This window comes from Pinus tabuliformis, chromosome 5_2, assembly GCF_031772625.1.
Source record: "Pinus tabuliformis cultivar Carrire ecotype Pingquan chromosome 5_2, CPIR1, whole genome shotgun sequence".
In the NCBI taxonomy this organism is placed as follows: domain Eukaryota; kingdom Viridiplantae; phylum Streptophyta; class Pinopsida; order Pinales; family Pinaceae; genus Pinus; species Pinus tabuliformis.
Genome location: NC_142306.1, coordinates 1,078,958,031 through 1,078,980,698, shown reverse-complemented (window position 1 = coordinate 1,078,980,698; position 22,668 = coordinate 1,078,958,031). Strand labels below are relative to the sequence as shown.

General features: G+C 40.0%; 1 protein-coding gene across 1 annotated transcript; it reads right to left on the bottom strand.

The window, feature by feature from the left end:
- Positions 1-6,759: 6,759 nt before the first annotated feature.
- LOC149162981 (uncharacterized) lies at positions 6,760-7,155 on the bottom strand. The gene has a single exon (XM_089435318.1). The coding sequence runs from the start codon at positions 7,153-7,155 to the stop codon at positions 6,760-6,762; it is 396 nt and encodes a 131-aa protein (XP_089291444.1).
- Between the last annotated feature and the right edge of the window lie 15,513 nt (positions 7,156-22,668).

Genomic DNA, 22,668 nt, shown 5'->3' with positions numbered 1-22,668 from the left:
TGGTTTGCTGCCATAAGTAAGTCATTGTTTTGTAGTTAAAGTCAGTTTTAGTTTGTCCTATGTTTTTTCAATCAGTGTCCTATGTTTCAATGTTGAGTTTTGGGTCTGTTTATTCTTTTCAACTCCATATCCCAATGGATGAGGCTATCTGGTCTACCATGTTCTTGACACCTCCTAAAGGAGTTGCCATCCCCAGATGGAGCCAATTTTAGTGTCTGTCAGTCCTTTCTGTCACCAGTGATCAAATGTACTCTTTCAAAGTTGTTAATAGGGTTATTAGGTCAAATTGTTATATTTTTCAAAATAAATTTTCAAATAAAATTTGATCATTGGTCAGTTCTAGGTCATTACTACTCTCTCCATTCTCATGGTCAAGTTTCCATTTTTTTCGTGACATCACTCATTGTGATGAGTCAACAATAAAGTGTCTTGATCACCATCTCAGTCATCATCTCATGGTTGGTCATATTGCAAGGTTTAAAAGTCCAAATAATCAGTCTCATAATCCATTAGGTGTCATTATTAGGGTAAATTCATGACATCACCTAGGTCATCATCATGGGAGTAGTAATTAGGGGAAAATGTTCAAAGAGATTTCAACTTGTTTCAACATCCTCATTCATATTTCATATACCTCCCTCAAAATCCCTCATAAACCCCCTCATTTCCACAAAAACCCCTTTTTCCTTGGGAAAATCCTTAGATCCTAGCCCAAAAAAACCCATTTTTTCCCTTGGAAAAAACTCATTTTTTACTCTAGCCGTGTTCCCCATAAAACATTCATAAACCATTTCAAAGTGTTTTAAAATATGGAACCCATCAAACATATCAAAATCGTCCCTTTCCCTTGTGCAATACAATAGTCGCCTATTCCTCCTCGCTGATTGCAATTGCGATATCGTATATCGCAGAACCCTTCTTCCCCACCGATTGTGATATCACAAAGTTTCTTCCCGCCCGCCAATATCACATATCGCATGTTCCTCTGCTAATAAGTCCCGCTCACCAAGATCACAGAAACATGTCCCTCACCGATTGCAATAAGACCCGACCCGCTAATTGCGATATCGCAATCGGGGATCACGTAAATATTAGGTCCCTCCTTCACCAAGGCCCTCTCCCTGCTGCAATTGTGATAAGGATCAACAACCCAGATTTAATCAGCTTAGATTAAGCAAGCTTGGATCAACGGTTCGTAATCCTCATGGATGGTCAAAATCAGTTCATTTTTTCACGCTCTCAACCACGTTTTTTCATTGTTTTTGATGTAATTTCCCAATGAAATGACCACGGCCTCCATCCACATAGTGCCAAATATCCATGTTGCCTCCACTTAGAGGACAACAAGAATATTTTTGACAAAAATCCCTTTCACCTCAGATCAAACTAAATGCAGAAAAAGTGGAACAACAACACAACTCATTAGCCAGCACTACTAACAACAATGTCTATTCGAGGCTCAGCTACCACCAAAATGCCCAGAACAACACCAAAAATCAATTGACTGATATTATTAGCAGTATTGATCTATTTTTATAATTTTTGTTACAAATCTTGAATTCTATTTCAAGATATTTATTTTTGTAAACAATTGTATAAATACTTCAGATTTCGAAGTATTGTAGGTTGGATGTTTGTGAATCATAGCTTGGAGTTAGTGTACATTTTGTAGTAATATAACATGCAATTGTAGTTATTATCTTGGGATTCTTGTTGTATGTTTTTGTGACAGTGTTTACTCTGATATTTCTTTTTCCTGCCATCTCTATGCTTTCTTGTGATCACCTCATGAGTTTTAAACAGAATTCATAAGTTTTTTTTTAACAGGAACGTGTATGTAATTATATTGATCTCTGGCAAAAATACCTTTCAACGGTTACATTTGGTCGGGCGTAGCCCTTCAAATTTCCTTCCACTAGCTGGTCAGTGATCCCGACTCCTGGATACCCGCGGAATTTGTTCCATCCTATCGAAATTATCTCTGTTATTTTCCCTAACTTAAATAAACATAAAAACTGGTTCAGCAATATGCAGAAGAACATGACAAACGTTATGGAATGGAGTCGCAACTCTCAATTTCGTCTACCAAGAGACAGCCAGCGGGAAGAGGAACTGCCCTGTTGGCTTCTATATCTGCATCTTTATTATTTTCTCTCAAAACATGGAGAAGAGATGTAGTCCGGAAGGATTTCATCAAGGTCCTGATTCTTGAAATGATTCTTGCCAGGCTGATGTCTACAAGAGAGGAGTTCGCTACTAAGACTTTAATGATGGCTTGAGAGTCTCCTATAATGCTGATTTCTGAGAGGTCCATAGCCTTTGCTTGCTTAAGGCCTTGCAGAAGTGCCAAGGCTTCAGCTTGCATGCTGGTTGCCTGCCCTAACCCCCAGGCGAACTTTGCCACTGTTATGCCCTCGTTGTTTTTTATAATGCCTCCTGCTCCAGCCTGTCCGGGATTGCCTTTCGCTGCTCCATCAAAGAACAAAGCAGATCTGGATTGCCTGAGAAGCAAGTCCGACAGATCATTCTCCTTTCCCCTGAATTGCCATTCTTTTGTGATCTTGTGGTGCCTAGTTTCTTCAGAAAAATGAAGGCCCATCGAGGCACCCCAATCCAAGTCCCGCTGATTCAGGTTCAACTCCGAAAGATGATCCCCAAGACTTTCTTTCCAGAGGCACTTTGTTTTAATGATAATAACCTGTGAATTGAGTCTTTCCTCCCTGAAGACTCTTCTGTTACGCTCGAGCCAGATCTTCCAGCAAGCGAATTTCGGTAGGGAGAGCCAGGCTGCTCTAAATCTTTCATTTTTTGGGAGAGATTCAGGATAATAATTCCTCCAATTTGCAAAGAGATCGATTATGGTCAAGGGCAGTGTAAAATCGGATTCCCAGAAACTAAGGAGGCCTTGCCATATTTTTTTTGAGTAATTACAGTCCAGCATTATGTGCTGCGCGCTCTCCTCATTTTCACAACATAAGTGACAACGGGAGGGGCCATGGAAGCCTTTTTTCTGCAGTCTGTCGGTTGTCAAAATCGCGCTGTGGCATAACAGCCAGCAAAAGGCGTCAACCTTGGGAGTGGTTTTAACGTTCCAGATTCCATTCCAAACTGCTGGATTCGGGGGGACGTGAGGCCGCATCTGCAGACATTTGTATCCTTGCGCCACTGTGTACAGGCCTGGGGCGGCTCCCCAACCACGTGCGTCCTTCTTACCCATGCGCAGAGGCGCCATCCCATTGAGCGCTGTAAGGAACTGATCACGGGCTTGAGTAAGATCAGGAGGGACGGGAGGGAGCCTCCAGCGCAGCCATGATCTGCCTTCCCACTGCGAGATGTCCCATAGAGAGTTACAACCTGCGTTGTTCATCCACAGGCGCAGGGGTTGGATGGAGCTGGGGGTCGATAAGGGAGGATTAATCATGATATTATCTTCCCATATCCTGCAATCTTTACCATTGCCAGGGATCCAAAATGCTCTGTCTTTGATTAACGGAACAACTTTTTGACAGAGCTTGATCAGCTGTGAGCCTGAGGAAGGAAGAGGGGCATCCAAGCATCTCTTCCTCTTTCCCCTGAAGTATTTCCTCCAGAGAGCTCTTTGCGCCCAACCAGGATGTGATCCAATGACTCTCCAGAAAATCTTGGCACCCATGGCTATGTTCTGGAGGCTGAGATCCTTGAAGTTGAGGCCTCCTTCACTTTGGGGCTTGCAAATTTTCTCCCAACTGACTAATGGGATTTTCCTGTCATTATTGTTTCCTCCTTTCCAGAAGAACTTACGGATGTAGGCTTCCATTTTTTTTATGATACCTGAAGGGGCTAGAATAATAGAGAATTGAAAAATGGGAAGGCTGCAGAGGACGAATTTGATGAGGACAGTTTTGCCAGCGAGATTTAACCATGAAAACCCCCAGGCTTGAAATCTGGTTTTAAATTTATCCAACAAAGGGATCCAATCTTTGTTGTAAGCCAATTTACGGAATATGGGGAGGCCCAAATATGTGAAGGAGGACCAGCTAAGGGATGCAGTAAAGCCCATAATTCTTGAAATGGATGTAAGGGTAGAAGGGGAAATGTTCCAACAAAAGATGTTACACTTACCCTTGTTTAATCTACTGCCTGTAGCTTCACTGTAGTCGTCCAGGACCTCCTTGAAACTTGAAGCAGATCTGGCGGAGGCAGCCCCTAAGAGGAGGGTATCATCCGCGAATAGGGTGTGATTGACATTTTTTACTCCTCTAGCTATGTTGAGCCCCAGGATCTCTTGATCTACCAGTTTCTGATCCAGATAGAAGCTCAGGATAGAAACCTGAAGAACAAAGAGGAGAGGAGAGAGGGGGCACCCCTGCCTAAGCCCCCTTGAGGCTTTAAAGAAACTAGCTGCTCTCCCATTCACAAGAGGAGTGATCCAAGGGTCAGCAATACAAGCACGAATCCAATTTTAAAAACCCATACCGAAACCGAATTTTCTCAGGACCTCCCAAAGAAAGCTAAGTTTGAACCGATCAAAGGCATTAGCTAAATCTAGTTTAATGACCATACCTTTCTCTTTGCGGAGCTGGCTCGAGTGGATCGCCTCTTGAACCAAGATGAAATTGTCGACAAGCTGTCTCCCTTGAACAAATCCGCCTTGGTTCTCCGGAATGATGGCTGGAAGAATGCCTTTTAGCCTATTGGCTATGACCTTTGTGATCAATTTGTAACCAATGTTGCAAAGAGAGATGGGGCAGAACCTGTTAAAACCTTTGGCACTCTTTTCCTTGGGGATGAGGGCAAGGAAGGCTGAGTTGGTGCTGCCTCCGATTTTCTGGCAAGATTGCGATTTCAAAACCATTTTGCAGAGGTCTTTCTCTACAAACTGCCAGCAGGTTTGGAGAAATCTTGTAGTAAAGCCATCCGGGCCCGGGGCTTTGTCCGGTGCCATGTCGAAGAGAGCGTCTTTAATTTCTTGAGTAGATATCTTTGCCTCAAGCTTATGGTTCATAGTGTGAGTGATCAAAGAAGGGATCGTTTCCAAGAATTTAGAGTTAGGGTCCGTCTCTCCCTCTTCTCTATACAGATTTTGGAAATGAGTGAAAGCTGCTCTCTTTATGCTGTCGAAGTCTTTGTGGATTGAGCTGCCATCTTTGATTTCTGCAATAGAGTTGTAGCTCTTTCTAGCTTGAGCCTGTTTGTGAAAGAAGGCAGTATTTCTATCTCCTGCCTTAAGCCATAAACTCCTTGACTTCTGCCTCCAGTGCTCTTCCTCCGAAAGGCAGGCTTTGTGGAAGATTTGCTGGAGCTCTGCTTCCTTGTCTAGAACGTCTTTAGTGATTTCTGCATCCTCACTTTGGGCAATGTGGTGCGCGAGGTTGTCCTGAGCCTGCTTTCTCTCTTTTGCAGGGGAGGGAAGGGATTTGGCCCAAGATTTGAGGACCGCTTTCAACCTTCTGAGCTTTTCTTCCCATATGAAGAAAGGGGAACCTTTTACAGGAAAACTCCAGCAGTCTTGAACCAGCTTCAGGAACTCTGGTGCCTTAACCCAGAGAGGGTTAAATCTGAAGGGGATGGGACCAAGGTCTTTATGGCCCAACATCTCCAGCAAAATTGGCTTATGATCAGAAGCACTGCATGGGAGGATATGCAATCTGGATTCTAATCCTAGCAGAAGAAAGGAACTCTGCACCAAGCATCTGTCAAGTCTAGCAGCAATATGACCCGGACCTACTCTTTTGTTAGACCAAGTATACTTACCATTTTCTGGAGGGATGTCGAGCAGATCCCAATCCTGCATGAGGTCTTCCACCCATTCCCTTGCGGGGTCCCTTACGATTGATCCTCCATGCTTATCCTCCATGCGCATGGTAAGGTTTAAGTCCCCTGTCACAATGATGTTTTCCAAATTTTCTGACTCCGACAGATGCCTGATGGAGTCCCAACACTCTCTTTTCTCCCCTATATTTGTTGGAACGTAGACATTGAAAAGACTGACTCCCTCCCTTGAGTCCAATGGCTGGAGCTTCAAGAATAGCCAATGGGTGTTGTGCAACTCGGTGATCGGCCTATACTTGAGAGGATTCCAGAGGGAGACCAGGCCTCCAGAGGCTCCCCGTGCTGAAATTGCATGTCCGCTGCTTCCTTTCCAAAACTTTTTACTGGTCTGGAGAAACTCCTTGTCCTCCATTTTGGTCTCCTGGATCAGAAGAATGTCCGGGGCTTCTCTTCTTATAAGACTTCTTGTAGCTTCTTCTTTCACTTTGCTCCCCATTCCTCTGCAATTCCAGGAGACAATCTTCATCATTTATTTTTATGATGATGGGCTCCCTTGGAACCCTGCATGTGGCCTTTGTTCGTCTTCGGATTTTTCCCCAGGAGTTTCTCCAGAGTGGGATGGCTACCCTGAAGCTTGTCCTTGTAGGTTTCCTGATCTCTCTTTTCTCTCGCTGATTTACGGCCTCTTGCAGATCTTCTGACCGATGTCTGCATGTCTCCTATTTCTCCATCCTCCTCAGACTCCTCCGAGCCATGTTCCTCCTCGGATGCTTCTGGTTGTTTTTCCTTGTTTCTTGCCATGGTTTCATCAGGACTTACCTCTGCTGGGGACGATTTGTCTAATGGAGGATCTTGCTTATCTTCTGCGTGGAGAGTCTCTTCAGCGGAGCTTAAGACCACATACCTGTTTTCCTGACTGTTTGACAGGGGAGCATTCTGGGTGGAGGCAGGATGGGGTGCATGAGCCCCAGGTTTCTTTTGGGATGCCCTTGATCTCTTGACCTGGTTCTAGCCTTCTTCCTTTCCCTTCTCTGCCTCCCCTTTGGTCGGGCACCCTCTTGCAAAATGGCCATAGACATGGAATTTATGACATTTGAAAGGAAGCTGCTCATAGTCCAGCACTTGGACATGCGTCCAACTGCCTACCTTTAATTTGATGGCCTCCGGAAGCCCCACCTCTAAGTCTACCTCAGCAGAGATGCGGGCGCAATCATACTGGTCATTGTTGTTTGCTCTATCAATGAACTTTCCTGGAGTGTTCCCTATGTGCTTGAGGGATTCCCAATTCCAGCAATGCACCGGGAGGTTCGGGAGTCGAACCCAGACAGGGACTGCCGTTGGGACATCCATGGTCGGGTCGAAGTCAGGTGTCCATTTGTTAAGATAAAGACCCTGAGGCCCCATAAAATATGGCCCATTCCTGAAGATCAGGTCTTTGTCCTCCTTTGTGTTGAACTCGAACAGGAAGAAGCCTCTACCTAGAAAATAAGAGGTGACATTGTTTTCGATCAGGGGAACCTAGTTCTTGATGACCCAGTTTTCCGTCGATTTTGGCGAGGGCCAAAGGCCCGTGAATTGAACCACCAAGGCTCGATCTGCCAAAGACAAGGCAACCTGGATCGGGCCCTCAGGGGGCAGGTTCACTTCCGGAACATCGTCGATCCTTTTGACGAATTTGGAGAGTTCAGGCTTCTTCTTTTTGGGCAGCGAAGCCAGGAGAGAGGAGAAGGCTGCTTCAGCTTCCGGAGGAGATGCATGCGAACCGGTAGGTGAGCCTTGAGACTCCATGGCAGAGCAGAGATCAGCAATCCCAATATGCTCCAGACAGGGGCAGGAAACAAGGCATCTCAATCACTGAAAAAAGGAGCCGATCCAGGCCTCCAGAGCAGTCCGATCTGGCCGCTGCAGGGGACTCGGTCAAGGCACAGGCCTGGCAAATCCAGGCAGCCCCACAGCAAAGGGGATCAGAGTCAGGATAGAAGAGCCGAGAGGGCAGCGCCCAGTCAGGCCGCAGGTCGCAGCGAGGGCAGCTCTTCAGCGTGAGGTTAAACAGAATTCATAAGTTATATGCTCTGTTTTGTTGAGATTTTCATGATAGTGTTTTTTCTTCTTGATGAATGAATTCATGGTTACATGCTCATTCTGATCCTCTACCTTTTCATCTCTACACCACCACAACAAACTATTTTTGTCACTGATCATGCCTACCTTGCCCCATTATATATATGCAATTGATCATTAGAAACCTTAGCCTAGTTCCTAGATCTATGAGCTTCATCCAACAAAACCATAAAATCAAACACCATTGAGCTTAATATCTAGCCTAACATCTGAAATCCTTCTCTAGTCACTTCATTAGCTGTGAGAGATTTGAGAGAGCCTTCTTTGATTTCGTAGGGCTAGTTCCTAAATCTAAAGATTAGTTTGAGGTTACCTCCTTGGCTTCCTTTCTCAGCCTTGGGACACTGAGGAGTGCTAAAAAAGGCCATCCCAAAATAATTCCTTCTTGACCCTATGGTAAGTTTTTAAAAATACTAAGTGCCCTCCTAAGGGAGAGGTGTGAAATTCCAAAATAATATTTTGTTTGAGTTGGGAATTCTTACAAAAATATAAGTGATCTTTGTACCATAATGAATAATTTTTCCAGCTAAATATATCATATGTACTGTGATCTTGATGCAACTTTTGAATGAACGTCCACACTTCTTCATCATTCTTTCATTCACCCCTTGCTTTGGTCATCCAATCTGGCTGGATAGTAGAAATGACACAAAGAAATTCTTCCACATCCTCATCCTTTCTTTAGAGTGCATCTATAACAACATTTTTCTTCCCTTTTTTGTAGATGATTTCAAAGTCATAACCCAACATTTTTGTGACCCATTTTTGCTACTCTTATGAAGATAATCTTTGTTCCAAAAAATATTTAAGACTATCATGATCTGTTTTTACCTTGAAAAGTATTCCCATTAGGAAAGTTCACCATTGCTTTAGTGCATGTAGTATTGCCAAAGTTTACTTCTCATAAATAGTTTTGTGTAAATACTTCCCTTTGATTGGACGACTTTCAAAAGCAATGAGTCTTCCTTCTTTCTTTAAAAACACACCAATTCCATTTCCTGAGGCATCACATTCCAAAATAAAGGTTTTTGTGAAGTCTGGCATAGCTAAGACCGTTTCTTGGCATGTTGCCTCTTTAAGATGTTCAAAGGCATTAGTTGATTTGGGATTCCAAGAAAATTCACCTTTATTCAGTAATGTTATTAGACGTGCTTGTATTCTCCCTTAATTCTTAACAAAATTGTGATAATACTCTGTCAACCCGAGAAATCCTTACAGATTATATGGTTGTGGGGATTTTGTTAGTGTCTACCTTAACACCCTCATGGGATACAATATGACCCAGATTTTCCACCTCTTGTACTCCAAAGAAACATTTGGAGGTTTTTTCATATAATTGTTTCTCCTCTAATAGTTTGAGCACCCTCTCAACTTGCTGAAAATGATCCTTCCAATACTTGTTGTAGATTAGTATATCATCAAAAAATACTAACACAAATTTTCTAAGGGAGGGTTTAAAAATGGAATTCATCAAACCATGAAATGTACAAGGTACATTGGTAAGGCCAAAAGGCATGACCAAAAGTTCATAATGACCCACATGAATTCTAAATGCTATTTTCAAAATGTCTTCAGTCTTCATTCTAATTTTTTGGTATCTTGAATGAAGATCCAACTTGGTGAAGTAAATTGCTCCATGTAACTCATCCAATAATTCATCAATGGCAGGAATGGGAAATTTATTTTTAATAGTGAGCTTGTTGAGCTCCCTATAATCTAGAAACATGCGCCATGATCCATCCTTCTTGTGCACCAATAATACTGGAACCGAAAAAGAACTTTGAATAAGTTGAATTATATCGGCCTCTAGCATTTCTGCGACCATACATTCAATTTCACTTTTTTGGGCATAGGGATATCTGTAAGGCCTGATGTTTGGAGGAACACTTCTTGAAATCAAATGAATAACATGATCATGATCACGAATAGGTGGGAGGCCTTTGGGAGTCTCAAATACCTTGGAATGATTTTCCAAGACATTTTGGAGATCTCGAGAAATATATGATTTCAATGTTTGAACCTCTAGTGAGAGTTTTTGTGAAATTACGCCCCATTATTGTTTCTTAAGAAGCTTTTTCATGCTATTAGAGCTAATTATATTTCCTAGTTTCCCTACGATACCCCTTAATTCAACTTTCTTTCCTTCCCAAAAAATCTGAAGAAAATTTCTTGAAAATTAAAAGCTATCGTACCCAAATATTGTAACCATTGGACTCCTAGTACAACATTATCACCACCCATTGGTATGGAGAGCATTGGAATATTCAATACATATTCCCCCATAGTTAGCTTGATATTATGGCACTTTCTAGAGCAATTTATAGTTCCTCCATTTGCAACCATCACTTAACACTCTGGTGCTGGGTATAGGAAGCAATTCAATTCCTTTTCTATCTTACAATGAATAAAATTATGGGTACTATCCAAATCAATTAACATTATTACCTTTTTCTTCTTGATATGTCCTTCTATCTTGAGAGTTTGAGGAGTGCTAATTCTTGCCAATGCATTACAAGATATGGTCGGTTTTATTTGTTCTTTCTCTAGGGTTGGTTCCTGGTGTATATCCTCTTGTTTTGAAGTTTCTTGTTCCTTTTCTTCCTCCTCTTCACAATCTATGTAAAATAATTTATTCTCATCACACTTATGACCTTTAGTGTATTTTCTATCACAACTGTAGCAAAGTCCTTTTGTTCTTTTTTCTTTCAATTTTTGTGGTGTCAACCTTGTAGGTTGTGGAAGGCTATGGGTAACAACACTTCCATATTTATAGTTGTGAGTGGTAGGCTTATTTGTTGCCCTAATTTTTCTTTCAAATTTTCTTGCCAACCTAAATGCCTTCTCCAATGAATTAGGTTCCCAAAGTCGAACCTCATGTTGGAGGTTATCCTTTAAATTCCCTATGAACATATCAATTCTATGCTCCTCTAGAATATAATTTACCCTTATATTCAATTTTTGGAAGTCCTCAATGTGCTCTGCCATTGAACCCTTTTGTTTGAGATTTATCAATTGGCTAAAGAAGGTGTTTCTCTTTGTATCCTCATAATGTGCTATCATTTCCTCTGTAAAAATTCACTAAGTGAAAAGTGGTTTACGAGAAAAAAAGTCATCAATACCATACAAACTGATTGGATTCTAAATATAAAGTTGTAATGCATACCTTTTGTGTGTGTTTTACATTATGAAGATCAAAATATTGCTCCATTTGTAGTATCCATGTTACCGGATCCTTGCCATCAAACTTCCTCATATCAATTTTTTGAATATGGTGGGTTGTCAATCCAACATTAGATTCTTTGAAATCATGATTACCATTTATTTTGTTCTCATTATGAGTTTCATCTAATACCTTTTCACCATTGGGAAGCATTTCTTGTAGCAACTTTGTCAAACCTTCCCTGTATGCTTTTAAACCATTATTGAAATCTTCCATGTTGCCTTTAATTTTTGCTTCTATCCCATCCTTTAAACCTTACATTTCTAGTTTTAAACTATTCTTCAAACCACCCATCTTATCTTCCATTTCATTTTTGGTTACTCTTTGTGAGAGCGAAATTTGTTGTACTTGGTCTCGTAATTTTGATATATCATGTTGCATTTATTCTTCTTCTTCATGCGCCATAGTAGAAATTTTTGGTTGCATACTAGGTGTTTCCATTTTCTTGCTTCGAGGCATTTTGAAATCAAACAATTATATATATTCTTCACTCTGCCCTTTGAATCACTTCACACTGATTTTTCAAACAAAAGTTATGCAATTTAAAAAACAAAATACACACCTTTTTCTTTCTTTTAGGAGCTCGATCTTGAAATGATTGTAACTCTGTAATTTTAGATCTCCAAGTTCTCATTTTTATTCCTATTGTAGTGCTCTAAGTCCTCTTTCCAAACACACAAGTCTAATCGAGATTGGATTCTTCAATTGAGTTATGCCAAATCTCCCACGACAACCTAATTTTGGAATGGTTTAGTAGAGTGAAGCTGTATGGGATGCCACATGTCACAGTTTCAACGTTCAACATTGAAATTTCTATAAGAAAAGATACAGTCCGTGAGATTTCCACTAATTTTTACATAATTCAAATATGATGCCTAAAACAAAAGTTATGATGATTTCCCAAGGTCACCTGTTTGAGACAAAATTCTAGAGCCCACAAAAATCCTAACTTCCTTAGAACATATATCCAAAAATATAGAAAACCAAGATCTGAATTTTTTACTCGAAGTTCTATGAGATTTTGGCTCCACATGGTAAAAATTTCAGCTTCTGAAGCCTCTTTAAAAAAAATTTATAGCGAAAATTCCAAGATGACCTGTTTGAAGAAGAGAAACCCTAGAATCCAAAGCTTTGATACCAAATGTTATGCAATCAATGTTGGAAAATACTGAGAGGGTGGGGGGGGGGGGGGTGAATTTGGTATTGCTTAGCAATTCGTGTCTTTGAATCTTCTGAGAGCATTAGTTAATCTTCAATTATCATTAATTTTTATGCAGTAACAACAGTGAATAAAAGAACACAGGAGGCACACAATTTATAGGTGGAAAACCCCCTCCGGGTCAAAAACCACCGAATGCTTTTCTAATAATTCTTTAATCTTCAACTCGAATTGAAAAGAAAGCTCCAACTTCCTAGAATCTAGAAAAGAATTCTTCTCCAGCTCCCACTGGATGGACACTCCATCACCCTAGATTCTTCGGTAGTCAACTGAACGAATTCCCCAACACCTAATGAGCTACAACTCACCCTAGCACCACCCTACCACCCTATAGAAGAATAATAGAAGAATGGACTCCCGTACCAGGGAAAATGGTCCACTTTACAATGATATAGAATGATGTAGAAGAAGAAGACACACTAGACCATAACCCAAACTATGACAAAACCACCTAATGATGATCCTAGACCTCCTGACACTACCTCTTCAACTCTTGGTAGATAGACACTTGTACAACTTTTACAATGATGCTCTTACAATGACTCTATACTATGATACTTTTACAATGATTGTATGTAGTGCTCCCTACTTGAAGACTTCATGTGGTGAACTTATTGCTGTTGTTCTGCACCTTGATTGCTACTCTTGTCATGCTACCCTTTCTCACTCTGTAGAACATTAGATTATGCATTGAGTCTTCTCTTGATGAATATAGGATACCTGCAAAAAGTCTTCAAAGAAATACCCATGACATGATAATAGCAAAACTTACCTCATCTTGCAAAACATATGTCAATGCTAAAAAAAAACAAAAAATTAGCATACAAAGAAACTAATGCAATTAAGAGATGAACATGCATATAAAAAAGATACTTACTTGTAGCTTACCTCTGCTACATCATTTTGTTGCACCTTTCTCTTTTCTACCCTAGAACGTCTGGTCCTTTGCACCCCTTGACAACACTTGATCTAGTTTTTCTTGCCTTCTAGGAGCACGATATTTAATCTGATGTATCTCTGTGATTTCAGATCCCCAATATATTTTCTTCATCCTTGTAGAAGCCCTCTGATTCTTCTTTCCAATGCCACAGGTCTGACCCGATTTGGACTCTTCAAGGCAAAGATATGCCGAATCTCTCACAATGACCTAGTTATGGACTAGTTCCGTAGAGCGAACTTGTACAACATACCACATGTCACTGTTTCCTCCTTCAGCTATGAAACTGATAAACAAAAAACTACAGTCCATGCACTATCCGTCACTTGTTACAGAATTCCAATCCTCTTCTCTGAGAGAGAGTTATGACAATTTTCCCAAGGTCACTTCTTTGAGATGAAATTTAGCAGCTGCAAAAACCCTAACTTCCATAGATCATATCACCGACAATATAGCGAACCAAGATCCTAGATTTGGTCATGATGTTCATCAGGATTTCGAATCGAATGGATTTTAATTTCAAAATCTAAGACTTCACATAAATGATGTTATAGCAAAAATTCCACGATCACTATATTTGGAGGATATATGAGATTTCTTTTTATAGAGTTGAGAGAGGCTTCTATAGAGAATGTTGGAGGGATTTTAGGAGCTTAAAAAATTATTAATTATTGACCATTCAATGAAAAAAACCAACTATGAGTGCCATGCCACAACCCCATAGGGTTTTAGCCCACTAACCGGGGATACTAACTTCAAACATGAATATCTCTCAAACCGTGAAGAATTACTTGGTGTGCCATATATCAATGGAAACATCTCGATGAGTAGAATCTATATAGAAGATCCTTGAATCAAAATAGAGTAAGTTTTCAAGTCAAAATTCGCTTGCAAGATTAGGGTAGCCCCTGGTGCTACTTGGGTTGACATTAATGACAACCTTGGATCATCTTTAGATCAACAATATCCCCCTTTGGTATTGTTGACACCTAATCTTCATGATTGGGTGAATATAATGTAAATAGATAAATAAATAATATGAACAGTCATCGGGAGATGAAGTGAATAGCCTCTCCCTCATGTATATAATGAAGACCTACCTGAAGGAATAAACACAGATCAAATTTTGGTTGAGGAGTTACTGCCTGGTCTGACATGGTATCAGAGCCAGCTCCATTTTTGGCATCCCTTTTTTCCATTGTAACTCCCTTTTGCCATTTTTTTGCAGTTTGTCCTCTGCCCCTCTCCTTTGGTAGAAAATCTGTTCTGAAATGCATAACCCTTGTGTCCCAAATCTCTACGTCCCAAATCTCTTCGTGAAAGTTGTGAAAGATTAAACGCTAGTGCATTGAAGCCAAAAGAGTTGTCTGGTATATCTGCTGGTATTCTGTCGAGCTCATTGATATATCAAGGTGAACGGGATTCCAACTCCTCTTTTTTAGACTGTGAGCTGTGTCGTTGGTAGCACTATGTTCCATACTACCCAACTCCGTTCCCATTCATGTTTTTTCATATTATCTACGGGTGTTAATACAGTTGTGGTTAATACAGTTCCGGTGTTAATACAGTTACAGTGTTAATACAGTTGCGGTTGTTAATACAGCTCCACTTAACAATACCACACTCCCATACCAAGCTTGCTCCCGCGCTCATACACAGTGAAGCATGCTCCCATTCCACGCCTGCTCCCGTGCTCATACACAGTGAACCACGCTCCCATACCATGCTTGCTCCCGTGCTCATACACAGTGATCCACGCTCCCTCACCACTATATATTATTGTGTTGAATAATAGGTGTAACATTGCACATTAACCCAGTAAGCCTTTTCATCTCATATAACTCCGCCCCTCTGCCTTGGTTAAATGTTGCCTCCATATCACAAGTAATAACGCCTAACTCCACCAGTGGAAGCAGAGGAGTGGCTCCACGAAGATTACAAGATTGGTGTCAGATATGCGCATTTGATTTGATGTAATATTAGGATCATGAGCTATGGTGCAGTTAATGTGATGACATCAGACTAGAATGGCTTCCACGCACTAGCATCATCTACCCCTCAAATATTTAGGAATCGGGTTATATAAATTTAAGTGTAATTATCTATTCTTTGGTACGCTGACTGTGAAAGAGATTTGAAATCTTTTGAGAATGCCTAGCTGATCTATGTTTTATATTTTCATTAAAGACAAAGATAGTACATGGAGAGAATGACCTTTTGAAATGTATTTTTTTTTTTTAAATTACCACCAGAAGTACAATTTTACTGTATATTGGCAGAAGTATTTTTCTATCAGTAGAAGTAATTTGTTTTTACAGAATGCATTCAATCATATCCATGGTGGGAATAGTTCTCATTGGAAAGGAGAACTATCCTGAATGGCCCCGCATGATAAAACACACCCTCATTTTCAATGAGTTGTGGAAAGGAGTGTGCGTCAGAGACGGAGACAATGAACCAGTACAACCTACCTTAAACAAAGCTCGTCATTTGGGAAAACAAGAACAACAAATCTTATGCATTAATCGCAGCATCTATAAATGAAGAGGTGAGTCGCCATATTTCATCATATTCAACTACTTTTGAAGCCTTACAAAAGCTGAAAGAACTCTATGACTCACATTCAGCACTTGAAGTTGTTCAACTCATGATTAAACTATTCACTCTTGAACTGCAAAATAATGATCCTCTTGCTCTTGCATCTGAAGTAAAGTCTATAATGCATGATATCAAATCCACTAATGTTGAATTAGATATTCCTCTTATCACTTTTCTCAAGGCACTTTATCCTACTTCAATTATCTTGAGTCATTGCAAGCAAATGGAAATCTCAAAGATATCACCTTTGACTCTCTTGTGAAAAAGTTTGCTGAAAGAGAGAAATCTTTCGGAAATAAGACAACCCCTGAATATTCTAAAGAGGCTGTGTGCCTTGCTCATAAAGAAAATCATCCTACTCAAGATTCTTCAAGAGGAAGAGGTGGTCGAAGAGGAAGAGGAAGATATTTCAAAGGCAGGGGGGGCAGACATTCTCAAGGAGAAACAGATTTGCACTGCATTCGCTGCAAAAGAAATGGAGCACATGATGCCTCTACATGCAAGCTACCATGGGAAAAAATTGAGCAGAAAAGAAACCAACAGAAAGGTAAAACTGATGATACAAACAAAGGTAAAGCACCTGAATCCGCTCACTATGTTGTGGCACAATGTAACATTGGAGTAAATGGAGATTTATTTAATGCTTCACTTGCTTCTTGGAAAAATGATTGGTTGCTTGATTTAGGAGCAACCTGCCACATGACTCATAGAAAAGATTTTTTTGAAGATTTCATTGACAATGTTGATGGAGCAGTATACTTTGCAGACCAATAAAAAATCAAGCCACCAGGGCTTGGCACAATCAGGCTTAAACTGCCTGGTCTTCCAGAATTTCTTCTATATCATGTTCTATATCTCCCATAGCTCAAGAGAAACTTGTTGTCCTTGGTTCACATCCGCCAGCAAGGTCACTCCATTCATATGTTTGATGGCAAGCTTGAGGTAAGAAAAGCATCTGACCACTCACTTGTCATGAGGGGAATAGAAGAAGAAAGGCTTCTCAAGCTGCAAGGAACCTCTGCTTGTGCACAACATTTATCATACAATTCTCATCATGAAGAAGGTACACTTCCATCAAGTTTATTATGGCATGCTAGATTTGGACATTTGAACTATGACAGCCTCCGTTTGTTGAAGAAAAATGGTGTTGCTGGTTTGCCTACAATTCCTAGGAAATTTAAGCAATGTGATGCTTGTATTCTAGGAAAGCATAGCAAACAATCTTTTCATTATTCACATTTAAGAGCACATAGAAAACTTGAACTCATTCTAGATTTATGTGGTCCAATGCTTGTTCCTTCTGCAAATGGAAATAAATATATGATGACATTTGTTGATGACTACACCAGAATGTGTTGGGTTTATTTATTGAAGAACAAATATGATGCTTTTCAAACATTAAATAATTTTCATACATGGATTGAAAATGATGCAAAATCTCATATTGGGTCTATTCGCACTGATAATGGAAAATAATACACATCAAATGAATTTGAAAACTATCTTTGCCAACATGGGATCAAACATCAAACAACTGTGCCTTATAATCCCCAACAGAATGGTGTAGCTGAAAGAATGAATAGGACAATCTTAAATATGGTATGATTCATGATGTTCTTCAAAAATGTAAAGATAATGTTTTGGGGTGATGCTGTTCTATGTGCTGCATATATAAAGAATAGATGTCCATCTAATGCTATTAGAAACAAGACTCCTTATGAAATGTGGTATGGACATGTTCCTTCGGTAAAGCATCTCAGGGTCTTTGGTTCCACCTGTTATGCCTTGATACCAAAGGTACAGAGAAACAAACTTGGTGCTAGAAGTTGTAAGTGTATCTTCCTGGGGTATTCAAACACCTCCAAAGCATACCGTCTCTATGATGAAGTAAATAAAAAGTTTGTTGTGTCTAGAGATGTAATTTTTCTTGAATCATCCTAAATTGACAATGTTGTTGAGCGGCTACTTGATTTCTTGGATAGATTCTCAAAAGCAAAATCATTTCAAGAATTTGATAATCAAATTCCACATCTTGAAGGGGGGATTCCTATACTAGATCAACATGTGGAATCTTCTTTTGAAGAACACTCTCCCCCGCATAAAACTCCAACAACAGATGATGCTTTAAGTGATGTGATTGATAGAATTGGGAGGATCAATCTTGATTTAGTCCCAACTGAATCAAAGGAGCAGCCTAGACCATTTGAGAATGGTCCCCCAAAGTGGCTGACAAAGACACTTGAAAGTGTTCATCCTGATGAGGTTGGAAAGACAGGAACTAGAAATTCAAACCGGCAAAATGGAGGTGATGTGGATGACTCTAATTCATCTATTGATATGGATGTTTCTTATGGTTGTGAATTGAACTTATCTATATATTTTGAATCAAATTCCTTCAAAGAAGATGCTTCTCATGATGAATGGAAAGAAACAATGCAAAAGGAGTATGATTCCCTCATAAAGAATGGCACTTGGAAGCTGGTTGATCCTCCATTAGGAACCAAACCAATTGGCTGCAAGTGGGTCTACAAGAACAAGTATAAAGCTAATGGCTCACTTGACAAGCACAAAGTTGGGATTTTGGCAAAAGGTTTTGCACAGAAGGAAGGGGTTGATTATGAGGAGACTTTTTCCCCCACAGCAAAATGGGCTACCATCTAGACACTCTTTGCACTAGCAGCTCAGAATGGTTGGAAAGTCCATCAAATGGATGCAAAAAATGCTTTCTTAAATGGAGATCTAAAAGAGAATGTTTTTATGTCTCAGCCTGAAGGATTTGCTGTGAAAGGACATGAACATAAAGTATACAAACTTGTGAAGTCCTTGTATGGCCTCAAACAAGCACCGCGAGCCTGGTATGAAAAACTAACTGAGCATCTTCTGAAACTCAAATTCAAACATTATGATCTTGTTGTTGCAACTTTATTTGTAAAGAATGTTGGAAAAATAGTTGTATATCTTGTGGTATATGTAGATGATATTTTGATGACAGGGAACAATGAAAGCTACATTGCATCCATAAAGAAGGAATTGGGGAAAAGTTTTGAAATGACTGATTTTCTATGTTCATTACTATCTTGGCATTGAAGTAACCCAACATCCGAAGTCCATATTTCTTTCTCAAAATAAATACATTGGAGATCTGTTGAATAGGTTTGGCATGACATAATGCAATCCTCTTACTACTCCAATGGAACAAATCGTAAAGCTCACATCTATTGAAGGAGAAGAATTTGAGGATGCAACAAAGTATAGATAGCTTGTAGGAAGTCTCAACTACCTAACTACTACCAAACCAGACATTTCATTTGTTGTTGGAATCCTCTCCAGGTTTATGCAAAAGCCTTGTGAGGGACATTGGTCTGCTGCAAAAAGAGTTCTAAGGTACTTGAAGGGAAATCAAGACTTTGGAATCAAGTATACACAGGTGGACGACTTCAGATTGATTGGATACGCTGATTCAGACTTCGATAGAGACAAAGAAACTGGGGTATCTACTTCAGGATATGCTATGTGTCTTGGATCAGGAGCTGTCTCTTGGAGATCACGCAAACAATCAATTCCAGCACATTCCACAACAGAAGCAGAATACGTGGCAGCAGTTGAAGCAACAAAAGAAATTGTGTGGCTCGAGAAAATTCTTGAAGATTTGCAGGTAAAACAAGTACAATCAACTCCACTCATGATTGACAATACTTCTGCAATAAAGTTGGCCAACAACCCAAAGTTCCATGATCGAACGAAGCACATCAATACTAAATATCATCTGATTCAACATCATGTTGAGGCCAAAACAATCCATCTCCTTCATTGTTCTACTAATGAGAAAATTGCAGACATCTTCACCAAAGTGCTTGGAAGAGGAAAGCTTGAATGATTCAGAATGATGCCTGGACTCACCAACAACCCTTCAGATTAAGGGGGGGAATGTTGACACCTACTCCTCATGATTGGGTGAATATAATGTAAATAGATAAATAAATAATATGAACAGTCATCGGGAGATGAAGTGAACAGTCTCTCTCTCATGTATATAATGAAGACCTACCTGAAGGAATAAACATGAATCAATTTTTGGTTGAGGAGTTATTGCCTGGTCTGACAGGTATTGATGGAAACACAATTACTACCCCTGCGATCAAGGCACCTCTTCCTACTAACTTCTCTCTGTTACACTAAAAAATGTCACCATGGCTATGTACAGTTAGTATGGCTCTATCAACAGTCATGCTATCCTCCTGGGAAAATCTTAAGCCTCTGCTCTCCATGTCAAACTCCAAAAGAGAGAGAAAGTCTTTATAAATGTGTTTATCTCTGGGTACGCAGGTTCTCTCAACCTTGCCTGCGGGTACACACCTAATGTTCACAATAACTGCGTCCTTGGACGCTCTGTATGTAAAGGGGTAGGTGCGTCCTCCTGTAAAGGTCAAAATGTGCAAGTTTCATCTTTAAAAAGTTACTTGTGGTCATTTCTAGAGCATTCTAGAAGGTTGTTTGATGAGTATTGAGCGCCTCCAGATGGTTCATGTATCCCTACCAAAGAGGAACTTATCCCATCAAGAGAGGAGCTATCCCACCCAAAGAGGGGATTATCCCATTGATGGTGGACCTTATTAACTTCCTCTTGAGCACTATAAATACAGGCATTGGGCCAGAAGGAGGGGAGGTTGAAAGCTAAACATTTCTAAGGGTAGATGCTGCAGGAATTAGGACTCCCATCTAGAAGCTTGTGAGGAGAGATTGTCATCTTTGCTTGTTCTATTTGGAAGTGGGTGAGCTTTGTCAAAGTAAAGGAGAACTCTTGATGGACCCTGGGAGGAACTTGCACAACACTAAGGCTAGGGTTGTAATGGTTCCTTTTGTTACCTTTAATACAAATTAGTCCATTCTTCTCAACAATTTGTTATTTATGAGTTGTTTCATATACTCCTTGGTCTATATGTTAAATGTGTTTTATTTTATGTGATATTCAGGTGCTATTTAATTGCGTGACTGTTGGTGAATGCAGGTTTCGAAGAGAAGGAGGAGCTCATCCGGATCAACGAAGCTGGACTACTACAACAACGTTGGGTTACAGGTAAGATCTAAACACTTGGTTTCTCATATTATAATGCATGTTTAGATAAGGATTGTTCTCATTTGTCTTGTTTGTCACTAGAAAGTCTTAGGCTTCTAGGGAGGTCGGTTGTGTCCGCACCGTCGACTCTTTTCGCCTAACAAAATGGCGACTCCGCTGGGGACTCCATTGATGTGAAAGTTTTTTCCTTTGTATGCAACTTTGATCTGAGAAAAGTCATTTATTTTCTTGTTTTTGGCTCTGTGACTTTGTATTTGGGTGGGTTAGCTTAGGGTTAGATTGAATTTAGTTTTTCTTGGTTTTTCCAGAAGTACTCACCCTCTGAGTGTTGCACAGTGCGTCCCTGTACGCACTGTTGCTGTGTGCACAGAGCGGGCCCGCACCTGTCTTAACGGGTTGCCTGCGTACCCTGCTAAAAATTAAGAAATTTCCATTTTTTACATTTTTCCTCTTAGATTTTGCTTTTTCTTAGTTTTTACTGCCCAGATCCTTTAGTCTCCTGTCAAAGATCTTCATCTAAACTTGTTTCATTAGCATTCCTGCTTTAAGCTTTCATCAATTGGGTGTTTTGAGTCTCTTTTTGAGAAATTCTTAATTTGATTTCCTTTGGTCATTACTTGGAGGTTTGTCTCAGTCTTTTCACAATTTTGCATCTTTTTGCTTGGGGGGGCTAAATTGCGTATGAGTGTTAATCGCCTTTGAGTGTTTTTATTTTATGATCTTTGGAACTCTCACCCAATTTTCTCACCTTGCACTTGATTGGTTCTTAGATCACATTAGAATCATCTTGTGTTTGAGAATTCTCTTGCATAGATCACATTTGCATAATTAGAATTCTCATTTTCAGAATATGAATGAAAAATGTGCATAGATTACATTTGCATACTTTTCAGGTGAATTGTGCATAGATTACAATTGCATAGTTTACATTCTGAAAAATCAATCGTAGATTTAGATCAGTTTTCTTTGATTTGAATTTACACAAAATAAAAAATAAAAAATGGTTTGGAATTGATTTGCATTAGTTTTTCTTGATGAAATTAGTGCATTAGAGAATTTGTTATATTTTCTCTTAGTGATCAATTTTATGCATTGTTGGAAGTGAATGGAAACTCTCTCCTTACTTTAGTTAGGATTCATCGAATTGAAAGGATTACATTATCATATTCGATTGCATTCAGTTGATTCGGGTCATAACACCATTGGTTTCGTATCCATTTACCCATTTGAGTAATAACATCCTTAATAACACAGCGCTTAATTAAAATTCATCTAGTAATTTTTACATCTCTAGGGCTCTGATACACCAACATAGCTTAGGCTAGTGTCTTGGAGTAGGAGAGTAATTAACTCTCCAAGACAGTAAAACCAAACAAGTAGCTCATCTTGTGGTAGGATAAATCCAACTGTTTCATTTGTACTCTGGGAAAGCTCCTCTTAAAGGAGAAGCACGAGACCGTGTCCGAACCAGTGAAGGGATCAATCCTCCTTCATTGGGAAAGACGCCAGATACGCACGTACTACAAATGGTAAACCTCGGATTATTGTCGATGAGCTTGGGGTCACTTGTCGGTAAACCTTGGATTATTATCAAGGAGCCGGCAAGGGGATTGAGCTTGTTACTCTGCCCTTGCGTGCTAACGGGTCGTAGACTGTTCCCCCAGGTGTATTTGTTGTTGTTGGTGACTTTAGTGACCATTATCTTTAGGGTTCTACCCAAGGTGACGGTGGAGGGAAGATCCCAC